The 15,000-nt window shown below is 39.4% G+C and overlaps 1 protein-coding gene across 5 annotated transcripts in view; it reads right to left on the reverse strand.

The window, feature by feature from the left end:
• The window catches only part of LOC115019693 (coiled-coil domain-containing protein 172), a 21,600-nt gene extending 8,034 nt beyond the window's left edge, over positions 1-13,566 (reverse strand). For 3 of the 5 annotated variants that reach the window (XM_029449183.1, XM_029449179.1, XM_029449182.1), the window contains exons 1-7: positions 12,559-13,566; positions 12,151-12,236; positions 10,367-10,483; positions 9,769-9,934; positions 8,346-8,447; positions 7,226-7,328; positions 1,732-1,819 (exon numbers count right to left, since the gene is read on the reverse strand). In XM_029449183.1, coding sequence (XP_029305043.1) covers positions 1,732-1,819; positions 7,226-7,328; positions 8,346-8,447; positions 9,769-9,934; positions 10,367-10,483; positions 12,151-12,236; positions 12,559-12,637 — 741 coding nt within the window. In that variant the 5' untranslated portion in view covers positions 12,638-13,566. Of the gene's footprint in view, positions 1,472-1,731; positions 1,820-7,225; positions 7,329-8,345; positions 8,448-9,768; positions 9,935-10,366; positions 10,484-12,150; positions 12,237-12,558 lie in introns of all 5 variants that reach the window. The other 2 variants (XM_029449181.1, XM_029449180.1) reach the window with 2 other exon arrangements.
• Positions 13,567-15,000: the final 1,434 nt, after the last annotated feature.

Raw genomic sequence — 15,000 nt, forward strand, 5'->3', positions numbered from 1 at the left:
TGACGATTAGACGACAGTCGGCCCCCACCACAGGGTCATTGTGCAGCTCATATTCTCCCTGATTAGAGTGATGTGGGATGTCAATGGCTTCATAATGAGATCCTGCAATCTCATTTGGACTTTTTAACCTTGAGCTCAGTCAGCTACGTCGGGATGTGTTAGCAAACACTGAGGGCAGACAGAGTAGTCCATTTGGCAGAGTGGTTAACCTCAGTAACTGCTGCCCTGGTCCAGATCATGTCATACAGCACATACAAAAGGAGACCAGAGTGGAAGATGTCTATCAGACACTTCATCCGTTTATCAGCAGACCTTCACTCCAACATGTTGTGTGAGTGCTGTTGCAGCCTGAAGATACTTCAGCTGTTTGCTTTGATAGAGTCAGATGACTTCCTACCAGAGACAGGTGCACACCTAACTTTACTCGGCATGTGTCAGCATGTAACCTAAGTATTCCATTCCTTTAACTTTAATAGTCATTTCAGTTAAATCAGTCGTTACAGGAGAACATCTTGGGTCTTCCTGTCGTCAATGTCCTAAAATAGGGGCCAGAGGCTGAGATAATAATAGGGGTGTAAAAAAATATCAATACACTTGAGCATTGCGATATTATTTTTTGAGATACTGTATTGATTCTCAAAAACACTTTTGATTCTCTATGAATAAATGACAGATTCTTGGCAGACAGGAGCTCAGATTGCACAAACAGTAGCGCTGTGATGTTGGAGGGACTTCATAAATATGTACTATGTTCGATGTACAGAATCACAATATAATCACCTTGAAACTTTAGTTTTTTTGGCTCCTCCAGTGATAAAAACGCAGTAATAACTAATATTTCTTCAAATGTGTTTTACTCCCATCTTATTTTCCTAATGTTCTGTTGTACATCCAATGTCAGTGACTGAATTAAAATGAAGTAATTAACAGAAACTTTATTGGATTTCTATGTTTACATAAAGATACTGCCGTGACCCCAGTGATAGTAATGTTACACTTTGTGCACTAGAGGGCAGTATACAACCACTTCTTCAAACCACAGCAATGAAACACTCTGTTTACTTTGCAGGCGTGTATTTAGTTGTTAGTCTTGTGCAAATAAATCAAATGTAAAAAGAAATATTTCTCATTAAAGCAAAGGAAATGTTTCATTGAAAACAATTAACAACTTAAATATTGTGCGTGTTTAGTTGCAGGGTTTACAAGTTCCAACGGTAACGTTGAGTCTTTGTACCGACTGAGGTCACGCACAGAATGGAATTTGCTCTTTTCATGCAACTTATTAAAGCGCACAGACTTTATTATGTCGCTGCGTTTGTTCCTTCCTGTCCTCTTTCTTTTCTGTCTCTCCCTTCTATTCACATACACGTTTGTCTTTAACAGAAGAGACAATCAGTGAACTAATATGACCTGTATCAGGATTGTGCCAAATCTAACGCTGCTCACTTCCCTGGCTGCGCTCCAGCTGCTGCTGAAAGAAGACACAGGGAAACCCAAATGAAAGACTACAAAGAAGAGAAGAAGAAGGAGGATGAATGTGAATCTTTTGTAATTTCTTTTCCCATGGTGACATTTTCAAAATGAATAATGATGTGCTTTACTGCATTTGAAAGATATAACTTGTCTACCCTCTTCTAGCTGCACATAGTCCCGTCTGATTCTGGTCAGATATGAATAACTTTGTTCTTTCTGAAACAGTTTTTATAATAGAAACCTTGTTCAACAACTTACCGACTTCAGGAAGTGTATTTCTGAGCTGAGTGCCTCTCGCAGAAGCTCCAGCTCTCCTTCTTTATGCTTCTCCAGCTCTTTCCTCAGCCTGGGAAACAAATCAACCCCCATGTGAGTAACAGAGGGAGAAAGGAAGAAAGAGAAAAGCATCAGCACTTTTGGTTCCACATATTAACGTTAAACTTAATGATGCTTTTTCTTTATATGCCGATACAAATAATCTTAATCACAATGTTTTAAATGCAAATTTCCATTTTTATGCTGATGACACAGTAATTCACTGCTCTGCGTCCCCCCCACATCAGGCTCTTTGTCAGCTCCACACTGCTTTTAACATTGTACAATGTAACTTGTGTGATTTGAAACTTGTTTTAAATGCTGAAAGACGAAGCTCATGATGATCTCGAAAGCAAAAACCAAACACTTGAACCTCCCTCCAGATTGAATCTGTGTCTCAGTATAAATATCTTGTTCTTATCATTGATGATTCTCTTTCTTTTAAACCTCACATTTTAGAACTTTTGAAAAAATTAAGACTAAAATGAGGTTTTTATTTAGAAGCAAGTCCTGTCTTTCTTTGGAGGCCACAAAGAGATGAGTCTCTGCAACGTCTCTGTGCTGGACGATGGAGATGTTGTTTATATGAATGCATCGTGTCAGAGCCTCAGCTCTCTGGATACCGTCGACCACGGGGCACTGAGACTCATAACAAACCTCAAACCCTGACGCACCACTGCACCTTATATGCTCGTGTTGGATGGTCTTCCCTGACCTCCCGTAGACTGAAACACTGGCACATCCTTATTTATAAAACTATTCTGGGTACTCTTCCACAATACCTAAGGATCTACATGAGTAGGAAATGTAGTGGACCGTATCGGCTTCTCTCCGAGGACTTGTTTCTTCTAACGGTCCAGAAGTCCGTACAGAACTTGGGAACAGGACGTTTAGTTACGCTGCTCCGGCTGCCTGGAAGCAGCTGCAGAATGAGCTGAAGCTCAGAGAGCCGGTCTCTGTAACAGACTTAAAGCAACTCTTAAAGACACTGAAGCAGACCGCTGGGTCTGTAACTGTTTTCATTAATGTTGAGACTGTTTAATGTCTGTAACTGTGCTGCTGCCTCTCGGCCAGGACACTCTTGAAAAAGAGATTTTTAATCTCAGTGAGGCCATATCCTGGTTAAATAAAGGTTATATATAAATACAAATACTCGGTGATATCTTTCTATTGAGAAAATAAACAAAACCAATGTAATGTCACGAAACTGAAACAGAACCAGGTAAAGATGTTTCTATACAAACAGATTCCCCAAAAGAGTTCACATGACTTGATGTTCTCAGACGTTTGCAACAGAAGTGTACAGTTCCAACAGAAGCCCGACTTCAGGCACAATGTACAAGTCGTTTGACAGCGGAGTTAATATTGATTTGCTGTAAGCTGCTGCAAGCTAACAGGGACTTCATGACGTTTGGTGAACACTTGACATGTGGAGGTTTCTTTAAACTTCATTATGTAACCTTTGTGAGCGGCTGACTCCTAACAGAACCAGGCTGAGGCAACGACTGTGATCAAGGTACCTGGACACATTGAGCAGTAGTCTGTTGATGCACAACGTCTTTGAAACACGGTATGAACAACGACACAGCTAAAGGAACAAGTGAAGGTACAGAGCAGCTTTAACTGGGCCTGTGTGTTTCAAGATACAGCAAATAAAGTTTTAACCACACGACGCTGCACCGAGCTGTAAACACATGCATTTTCACAGTGACCTGGATACAACCAAACTGCATTTTCAATTACGCTTTAAGGGAAACATACTTTCTCCGGCAGAAGTCCGTGTAGGAAGGAGGTCAACGCTGAGTTATTTTAATTTACGTCCGCAAGTTAAAAACAGTAATAAAGATGCTTATTTTTAAGCCAAACCCGTGAACTTTCACTAAACATAACCAGGAAGTTGTTTCGTTAACCACGTATTTCACAGGGACATCAGCTGCTGAGCCAGCTGTATCTGATCAGCTGTCCTCTGGGACTGACTGAACAGGGTTAAGGTTTAAGGAAACGCCCCAAGGGACACATTACTATGATAGAGTGAACTGAGAGCAATGAATCAAGTTTATAAATATCTCTCGCATTGAAATGATCAATTTAAGTCAATCTCAAAGGCCAGTTGATAGCTTTCAGATATGTGGCTGCAAAGAAGACATGAAGATGAGGAGGGACAGATGCATGAACCCAAACCCTTAAAGGAACATCCCTTCAACATGTGCAAGTGGATCAATAATCAGTTGAACCTCTCAGGTTACAACTGGAATCATTGCAGTGCATATACTTTTACTAATGAGAAAGCCAGGTCTGTTATTGTGTCTGTCGTCGGGCCAAGAAGGTTTAAATATGACCACCAGGTCAACTCCAGCGTTTACATTACAGCTACAACTCACTCATCTGAAACCATAGAACACGCACTGACGGACATCTGGGATACTTTAGGAAAGTTGTGGTTTATAGGAAAATCTCAGCTACTGCAAAAAAGCATTTTAGGAAAGAAAGAAAAAGTTATTATTATTATTATCATCATCATCTCTGAAAACAGTCTCAACTATGAGTCAGTACTACAATCTAGTAATGATGTATTCTAAATAGAAAACATGAAGAGTAGATGAGACGATGCCATAATAAGAACATACATGTAAAACAGCTCCAAAGCAGGTTTGTGAACTTTATGGCTTTTTGTCATCGACACGAACAATCTACCTGTCTGTTCTTATGGTATCAAAGTAAATATTTCAGGGTATGTGAAGTCTGGCAGGTGTTTGAAGGATCTATACTGAGCTACATATGAATCTCAGACCCTCCATCTTTCTTTTATTGGAAGTTAATGAAACAATAAAAGAAACTGAGCTAAAATTACATTTTCAGTCTGGAAACCAACAGCAGTGTTTTTAAACTTCACACTTCTCTGTGGAACTTTCAAATCACATTGTTTAAAGGGAGCACGGCGCTTTCAAAACAGTGCAATGATGTTTGCAACAGCGGTTTAATATTAGAGTTCTGCGGCGCAAAGCCACCTTCAAATGAGCCTTCACAAATAATGCAGCAGTAATATATCAATGAAGAAAATCCCACACATCAAAAAATACACACAACTCCTAAATCATCATTCCCAAACGGCCGGACTGAATATATACAAGTATCTTTCTGTTCCATTGTGTGGCAGCGAGGGGTCTGCAGCAGCACCCACCCTGCGTTGCACACTGAACACTTTTTAAATGACTGTAGCACTCATTCAAATTGACATGCATTCAATTTCCAACAATCAATAAGCGCAGAGTTAAATATGCGTTTTAAAGAGACGCTGCAGCGGCTGAAGACAGGATTGATGGTTTCAGCTCAGAATGGATGATCATAAGAATGAGTGAGAGGAGGCCTCTCTCCTCCAAAGACACATCCTCAGCACTTCCTGAGGCTAATAAGCCCGCGGGGTAATGAAGGACCCGGTGTGTTTAATGAGGCTGATGGATGAGCAGGACACGCTACCCACATGCATGATTTAAGCCGATGCTCGGGGAGGGAGGGGGGCTCCGAGAAACAAGAGCAGAACATAAGGAGGAAATCAATATGGACGAGCAAAACAAACTGATAGAAGTGAAGGTAAGGATTAGGGCCATCATAATTACATTTTCATGACATCTTGGATATAAAGATATTATCGTGACGTCTGTAGAAAATGGGAAAGAAATGTCATTTTAAGTTTTGTTCCTTTTTTGGTAAATTAATTGTGGGGCGTTTGGGGAGGCAGGAATGATATCAACATTTCTTAAATATCACAGTTATCATCACTACTGGAATATCACGGCAGCTCTATGGTGTCTCTATTCTGTACCTCGTCCTAAGAACAGGCACGGTGACGACACCTTTAACTAAATACTGATCAAAACAAATAAGTTACACTAAATAAACGTATATTCAAATTTGTATTTAAAAACTGAAAGTGTAAACCTCATCATCCAGATAGGTTTGGGGGATTTGTTAATCACTTCACATCCATGGTATTGTAGAGAAGTAGTGGCATCAGCAATCACAATGACCCTTCCTTCCTGGAACAGTATTGATCTGCAGTCTTTAATTAAATAAAGGAAGTCTCTTTGTGCAGGAACACGGAGGACCGCTGCTCACCTAGCAGTCAAGTTTCAATAGAGGGTCCTCAATTCATATTCTACGACGCGTCCATATTCTACTGAGAGGAGCAGACGCTTGTCTTTACATGTGCGTCCATTTTTCTACGTTTGGACGTGAATCTAAGGAATGTGAGCTTCATTTCTTGGAAATCAGCGTTTTGTACTTATTCTCCCACTTACTGCATATTTACTGCTATATGAGAAACTACTTTTACCTTTGGCTGTGTGACAGACTTGGTGATTGAGCAAATGCTCATTATTGTTTTAGGAAAAGAAGAAGCTGCAAGCTGCTCTTCAGAGACCTGAACGACGAAGCAGCAGCTCGGAGTATGGCTGAAACTATGGAGGGGAATCCTAAGAAACGTTTCTGGAGTGGATGCTCCAGAGAAAGGACTAAAGCTAAAAAACAATTAGAACAAACATGGGAAATAATGGTTCAAATCAAATACCTCAATATTTTTGACCAACAACAGAATAACAGTTAAGTTCAGAGAACATCACTTAACTGTAAGTTTAACCAGGAAAAGACACTTATGTCATATTACGATATCCGAAATGTAAGACAATATCTAATCTCTAATATCAGGATATGGATATAATATCTATAAATGCATAACTCTTCCTCCCTCACAAACCTCCCTGCATCAATCACATTAGTCTGTTTGTTTCCTACTTGTTGACTGAATTAAATACTCTGCAGATCAAATCCTTAATTAAGCCAAATGGTCTTAATGCTGTTATTTACACTTCTAGTTGGACTGCAGCCAGCAGGAAACAGAGGCTCACTGGTCTATTCAGCACTTCTCACAATATGACTCCGTTGTGCTCTTAGTAAATAACACCTTCTATCTAATGAGCCTGCAGAAGGCGTGTTGTTAACACTGTGATTCTCTGCTTGTCCCTCGCAAGAACGTTCAGCATCACAAGAGTGACTGCAGCTAATCGTGCTACTACTGAGAAGATTCAGTTACACTAAAGAAAACCACCAAGAAGTGGTGATGAGAGGACAGTGATCGTACACCGAGCCGACCGACGGGCCTCTAAAGACAGAACACGCTCAACTAATTAACATTATAGCTGCTAGGAATATTTTAAATATCAGGAAGCTCTAAGGAAGCCTCTGCAAATTAACATTTTTTATGAGCTGCTAAATAGCTTAGTGCTGTGTTTACATTTTGTTTTGTTCCATTTTGCTCCTTTGTGTTTTATTTGCTTTTATTTCCCTGGAGCTGTTTACTCGTTTCTGTGAAATAATGTAATTGCATGTACTGTATACTGTGTCTATGTGTCCGGCAGCCAAGACAGGTGATGACACTCACCTGGAGCAGGTGGTGTCAGAGAGAGGCTTCTGACTGACAACCAGGCTCTCTGCTCTCAGACATGCTGTCCGTGCCGCAGCCTCACTGCACTGCTGATCCAGGTCTGCAGGCCAGAATAATAAAATCACACACATTACTTTCTTCAAACAAGACAGACACGGGTGCATTGTTTAAACATTTGCCGAGGTGGCTGAGACAATAGGACAAAGTTTGTATCACACCTCCACCACCATGACTTTGAGATGTTCCGAGTCTGAGTTGCTCTGATGGATCAATTCTTCAAACCGGACTTCCTGGATAGTATTTCATCTTCAAACCAGCGTTCTGTCCACTAACTCCACTGTAAACCCATCTGCGTCATTATTAGACGATCACGTAAATTACGTACTTAACTAACGCCAGTTCAAACTCACTCATTTTATGTAACAAACGTCCTTTTTAAAGCTGAAATGTTTTGCTGAGTCTAACTCAGTACCTGTGTTGCCTTAGCCTCATCATGTCGCCTAGTTTAGTTGGGAAAGTGAAATTATTTTGGAAGTTTATTTTGAAAAGACTGTATGCATGTTACAAGCAGATACTACGTTTCCTGTGAACTCTGAAGTTTATTTTTGAAAAGACACTATGCGTACCCGCCACACTAGAGGGGTAACTAGGGTGTCATAATGTTACGAGGAGGGCATCTGACCAAGCAGACAGTATTTGACAAGTTGGGAGGACTGTTCTGATTAAAAACATGCTTAACCTTTGGGAGTAAAGCCTTTACCACTTTGTTTTAAAGGAAGACACGTTCACACCATTCATTCATCAGTGAGCTGCGTTCCAACCTGGTCATGAAGCCAGAAACACTTTATGTTCAACATCTGGGCTCAAGATTCTGTAAATCTGCTGAAAATATCGCTGATTCTGCTGCAGTTCTAATGATTTTTAGAAACTTTTTTTCTCTTTTGATTTGTGTCAAACAGAAGAAAATAAGTTAAAAATAAGCCAGAAAACAGATGGTCTGAGTGAATGGACGAACACAGGGGCTTGTACAGTGAGCTCGTCGGTGTGGACAGTGAAGCAGTTTAAAGTCTCTCTCAGAACCACATTATCTAACATGAAATTAACTCTTGGTATTTACCTTTCTGGATGTTATCCAGGCCCTGCATTTTGAGCTGGAGCACTCTCCTCTCCTCCTGCATGGAGCTCATGTGTCTGTTCCTGCGGCTCATCAGCTCCATCTCTGATGGTACAGGCAGAGAAGACCAATCCTACTCAGGCCTTGAGAATGATCGAGTGAAAAGCACCAGAGGGGCTGAACTTAACGTTGAGTTTATACTGCTCAATAAAGTAAACTTTTTATTTTTAAGGGAATGCAATGTGGGCACTTTTTAAATTCACTTTAACCGTACAAACAATCAGAAAATGCTGAGCCCAGATATGATACGTAATTTGAAGACAATGTTCTCATTCGAAATTATGTTTAACCCACAATCCTGTTAAACTAATGAAAACAGTTCAAACCACATCAAAGTATAATTTCTTATTACATTTCCTACGCTTTAAAAGATATGATATATCGTGCTTCTATAAACCACTCAACAAATAATCACAACATAATCTGGATTTGTTGAACGTGATGATTAAACTATGAAGACACACATTATGCTTTGCTTTCCTTCCCTCGTCTTCTAAACAACGCTTTGAAGAACTTAACTTTGGTGACATGTTTACTCTTAACCTTAATATTGAACTGTTATTGCTAATTATTTGACCACACATGATTATGTTCACAACTAGTTTCATTATTGCTGCAGAGGCCGGCGTGTCGGGAGTGTGAGCTGCACAGGAGACTTTACACTTTACACGTCATGGAAACATCTGTATAACTCATGATCAGCTTAGTATTAACTATTTGACTTCATGCCAGATTTGAGCGTATTTTAATTCTTTGTTTTAAGCCTACTTAGAATCCAGATGACAGATGTTCAGACATGGAAGAATTTAGTTAATTCTTTTTCCTTTTTCCATTACAATAAACTGTTCTTTGTAAAACCAACTCCTAACCTGCTAAACAAGTCTTTAAACATGAGAGGAGCTTATAGAGGTCAGGTTAGGACTGTTCTGTGGACCAGGGTAACACATTTATAATGACATTTGCAGCTGTCTGTGTTTTTTGATGTGGAAGTTTGTTTTTTTCTTTTCTTAAATTGTGGGGGGGTTTTTGGATTCCACAATTTTTTTTATTCTGTTTTTTATTTTTAACGTCTTGTGCTTCGTTTTGTTTTCTTTGTCTTCTTACTTGTCTTTTTGAACCTGAATCCAAGAAAACAATCAATCATTAACCTTCCAGCTTCTTATTCTGTAATCGATACAACATCCTATAAAATCAAACTATTATATTTTCACTCCATTTACTGATTTCTGATACTATCATTCTCCAACCACCATCTACACATAAACCATACTGACTACTTCATACTATAGAATATACCAAGAAATATATAAAATTATGAATTGAGCAGTGAGGGCCACGTCTGTCTACTGTGACAGTCTTTTACAACCTTTGTATAAGGACTCCACCTCCCTCTCTCGGTCCAGGATCTCAGAGTGTGTTTGGCTCTCGAACATTGCGTCTCTGTTCCCCCGAAGACTGAAGTCACTGTTGAACCTTGAGATGTCTTGAAGGAAGTTTTGCTCTTCTTCCTTAGAATCCCACTTTATCTTGGCCTGGTATGAAAAGACAGATCATGGGAAATGCTTCCAACAACAACACTAATACAGCTGCTTGTGATGCTACAACAACCTCAACTGCTACTGTACTATTAGTGATGTTGACATTGCAAAATGTCAAAAAAAACTGTAGCATTTTACTCAATAGTTTGACATTTTAAAGACTAAATGACTAATTGATTATTCAAAAAATGTATAAACACAGTCATTGGTTATAGAACATATTATATTTTCTCAGCTCAGCTAAAGTAAAGAAACAAGCTGTTGTTCTGACACACAATGGTTAACTGATCAGATATTTATTCTAAATAAAGGTGAGTCAATTTGTATACATCTACAACGTTCACACTTTAAAAGCTGACCAGGTATTCACATTACACATAACCAATATGATATAAGATGTAAATATTGATTCCGGCTTCAACCCACTAGACGTTCCCTGAGTCGGCTCTTCTGGCAGAGCAGCTCCTCAATTTGCTTCAACATCTGGTCTTCACATTTCTTCATCAGGTCATGCTGCGGCCTCATCGCCGACAACTGCTGAGCCTGGAGCACAAATAGATGAGCGGGCAGTTAAGACACACGATCCGACAGACAGATGTCCTGCGAGGGAAATACATCACTGATACTTTACATGTGAGAGAAATGTTAGTGATCCCACAGGAGGAGAAATGAGATGAAATTAAAGTTCTAGGACGGGCAACAGCTGGCACAATCATTACATATCGTATGAGGTGACAGGTTAGTGACCCTTACTGCGGAATGACGAACAGAAATGACCTATTTCTTTGACTTATTTCAAGAACCTGGGTGTCTCGGCTTCTTTTTCAGGGTATCTATATATATCGTTCACTTTCAAACTGTTCTTGTTTACTTTCCGTTGTGTCGTCATCCTGTGTGATTATAGTATACATCCCAAAAGAAAGAACATTTCCAAATTATGCAGAAGGGTAAATTCATGGAGGGCGTTGTTTTAAATTGCCTCAGGCATGATTTTCAGTACAGTTTTCAGTCTGTTACTCGAGCTGTCAAGGAAGTGAGTTTATTGTTTCTTATACTGTAGTGAAGGAGCGCAGTATGCTTCATCTAGCACAATCAGCTTCCAAGTTTTCTAAACACTGTAATTATCTTAAGCCAGCTCTTATAAACTGTAAGACGTTACATCATGAGAGCTGTAAACACACTGTGCTGTAAACACACCCTGCATAACTGTATGATGTAAACAGATTCAATATTCTTCTCCAAGGGGTCAGAAAAGGTATCTGTGTGCTGTGTTCTCAGGCAAAGAAACATTCCGACAGACATGGTGTTGTATTCAGAAACCTTTCTAATAAGACCAAGTAATTGGCTCTTTTGAACAGATGTCCACTTTTACAGGCACAGGAAGAAGTTAGCAATATTTGTGAGAGGTCAACGAGCATGTCTTTGACATCATATCTCACACATGCTAAAAGGTTTCACTAATGTTATCCGGTGGAAATTAGCCATTGATTTTGCAGTGGCACTTGCAATTTGCACTGTTGATAAAACGAATGGGAGAGATTAAGTGTTTTAAATCATACAGCAGATCAGCTCATCAATATGCCAATATGCACTTCTTTACCTCATGTGTCAATGCCAGTAATAAAGTATGCGGCCTCAAGGTAACCCAAGTATTACTGTTATTGGTTTTTTTTTTCATCTTTGTCTTTACATTTCATAAAATATTAAACTTTAAACATTTACACTATATATTCATGATGTTACTGTTCCTTACATGAGAACCTCGGATGAACATTTACCTAGAGGCACAGTTCAAGGTCAAACTAAATGATATTCCAACACGCAAATGACTATCAGGCTGTGCAACTGCAGATATCGGGCAGTTCTATCATAAATCACCAGTTCCATTAGACAGGCAATCGTAACATTCACCACTTACTTACTTACACTAGCTTACTCTGAAATATAGTGAAATTGGTGAAAACCTATAATGGTTAATATTTGGTAAAACCTCTTAAAACTGATACAAATCCATCACAGTATATTGGAAACCTGTTATAAACGTTAAAGTGTCTTAAAGTGTATTTTGTGACAGACAACCAATAGCTTTGGTAGTAAGTGTAATGCTTGCATCATTAATACATCAAAAGACATCCGTGTAAGCATGTACTGCATCATGACTTCTCCTATGAACACATTAGCAACAAGTAAGGGAGAAAAAACTAACTCACCTTTATATCAAGTTCCTCATTGGTCTTTTCATTCTTCTCAGTGGCTCTCTTTATCTTCTCATTGCATCTGATGATGGCTACTTTGACTGAAAAAAAGATAACTGATTAGCTAATAACTTGCAAAATAAGACTCAGATGCACTAAGAAACTTTACACAATATTATATAAATATAATTAGAATATTATATTTCATATTGGCTTTAAATAGTAGGGTGATGTTAGATGGATTAAACCCATAAATTGAACCAGAAAGAAACTCTTGAGATGATGTAATCTGAAATGTGGGTGGATAAAGAGGCTAATGTTTATATTGCTAACCTAGCTAGGGTAGCATTATAGTCTTCCCATGTTAGCTATAAGCTATATTTTATTTTGCTGGCTGAAATATAAATTGACAAGCAAACATACCTTCTCTGATTCTTTGATTCTGTTCAGTTGAATGCTGTTCAGTTAGAAGGACTTGTTGAAATAGTGAGTCTAAACTCATTTTGAGTCAAAAGCTGGCTTACGAAGTAACCTAGAATCAAATGAATATATTGTACTGCACATACAGCTAGTTAGCTAACATGTAACTGTAACTAACTTAACGCGATTTAGTAGACTAGCTATGCCTATGACGCAGCTTTCAAGAATCCCCGCGGCTGGTTTGTTTTAATAATTTGCCAATAAGACTACAATTGATGATAAAATACGAATCATCGACATTTATTTTGTTCCGTGACTTCTTTTTAGAGGCGAAGAGTTAACATGTAAAAACAAAAACTGCCAACAACGGCTAAAACAATGTCCCGGATGTTGCTAGCACTGATCAAACAGCTACCGTTACATTTATGTGTAATTAACGTTAGCTAGCGTTAACATGGACAAGTCACGGTGTAACATTGTGATAAATCTGTCATTTATGTTATTAAATTAACGTTTATCTTTTTGGAGCCACCATTCATGTCCTGTATCTGTTGCTGCTCATCAACAGCAGTGTTAGCTAACTGCGGCCCCCTACAGTAACGTTATACCGCCATTGCTCAGTCCACACTTCCACGTTATGATGCTGTATCGGCACACTCCGCTTCCTCAACAGTACTCCATTGAGACTCGCTGCCTACATTTGTCACACAGTTCCCGATTTAGACCAATTTTTTAAAGTTTCACCACTGAGACAGAACAATCCTCTGATCCGGTGCCATGAAGCACATTACCGTGTGAAACGTTAAATGACCTGAGGACTACATCATTCTGACATTCATTTGCAAAATGAATATCACATATTGATTGAGGCTTTTCATAAATCAGCAGACAGAGCCTTCCCCCTGACTGGCACGGCTCCCTTTGGAGACGTAAGAACAGCAAAGTCATCAAATTGTAAGCAGCCAATTATCCCAGATAGGAGCCTGAGCCTGTCGTTCATGTGTACCCACGTTATGTCTCCGTTCCTGTCATGTTCACTGTGGACATATCTTATTAACAAAGTTGAAAGTAATTTTGAAAAGTGTCTGCACTTTGCATGATTGATTCATTTTATACCTACCTAATAATGGCTTCCTTTTCAATAAGGGATTGTTCACATGTTAACTATTTCATGCCATCTCTCCCCCTCTATGTGCGCGCGCACGTGTGTGTGTGTGTGTGTGTGTGTGTGTGTGTGTGTGTGAGAGGTTTGATTTACTGTGGTGGACGCCAGTATCCTTGATTGATTTAGTTCAGCCTGTAATGCAGAGCATCTCTCATTGATATAGTCTGGTTCCATGTATTTAGCCAAGTGGATTAGTCCTGAATAAACCATAGAGGCAATCAGTGAGCTATAGAAAGAGGTGCAAGTCATCCCTGTTGTTATTATCCTGCTCTGTTTCTTACATTTCTAGTCATTTGACAGCACATTTATAGCATAAATGGATTCATATCCTTATTTTAAAACCACCAACAGATGGCGACAGTCACACAGTGCCCACTCTCCTGTGTGTGCACGGAGGGCATGTTTCCCTCAGCGCAGCGCTGTCAGGAGGTTTTAGCTGACAAGTATCACATACATATTTTGTAGAGGCTACATTTTGTATTTTACAACCCCTGAAGTGTGTCACCATCAAATGCCTAAACGCCTGCTCTCGTCCCAGGTGGCAGCTGATGTTGCATAACACTTGTTGTCATTTTGCAAATGGGATTAACATTACAGCAAAACCGGGAGGAGCCACACACATGCTTGACATGAGTAGACTGTGCAGAGCATTGTGCAGCTGAAATATGTCCGTTCATGTTGTCCCTCACCCTTTAAAAGGGGATTCAGATTTAACAAATTGCCATATAAACTACTCCACATGTTGCTTTTGTAATCACGTCATGAACAATGCACTTGAGTCATGCTCTTTGCCCTCTCCCCTGTCAGCACATGTACCACCAGCCCACACGCATCACGAGTTGGTTTAATGTCATAACATCTTAAATGCAACCACATGCCCTCTGTGGTCAATGTGCTTTGTAATGGACTGGAACAGTGATTACTTTCTTTATTTCTTTCTCTAATCTTCTGTGAGTATGTGAGCTGGAAAGTGTATTAAAAGTAAATACCATAAAACTAATATAATAACCCTAAAGAGATTTGGAGTGAGTGTGTAACTCAGCAGTGACGGTTTAACCTTTCAAAAATAATCATCACTGTGCCATTGTGCACCAATCAGTCTCCGGTGCTCATTAGTGAGGTGAATGAGCTTACAGCTAATTATTTATGTTGTTGTGCTGCCATTGTAATATTGCCTTTATAAGGGAGTGAGTTTGCTGTGATAGGAAGGTATATCTTTGTAAATGTATAATAAGATTACTGTACTTTAGTGCGAGGGGGAAGCTGGCACTCTCCTCCTG

Source organism: Cottoperca gobio, chromosome 15 (genome assembly GCF_900634415.1).
Source record: "Cottoperca gobio chromosome 15, fCotGob3.1, whole genome shotgun sequence".
Lineage (NCBI taxonomy): Eukaryota > Metazoa > Chordata > Actinopteri > Perciformes > Bovichtidae > Cottoperca > Cottoperca gobio.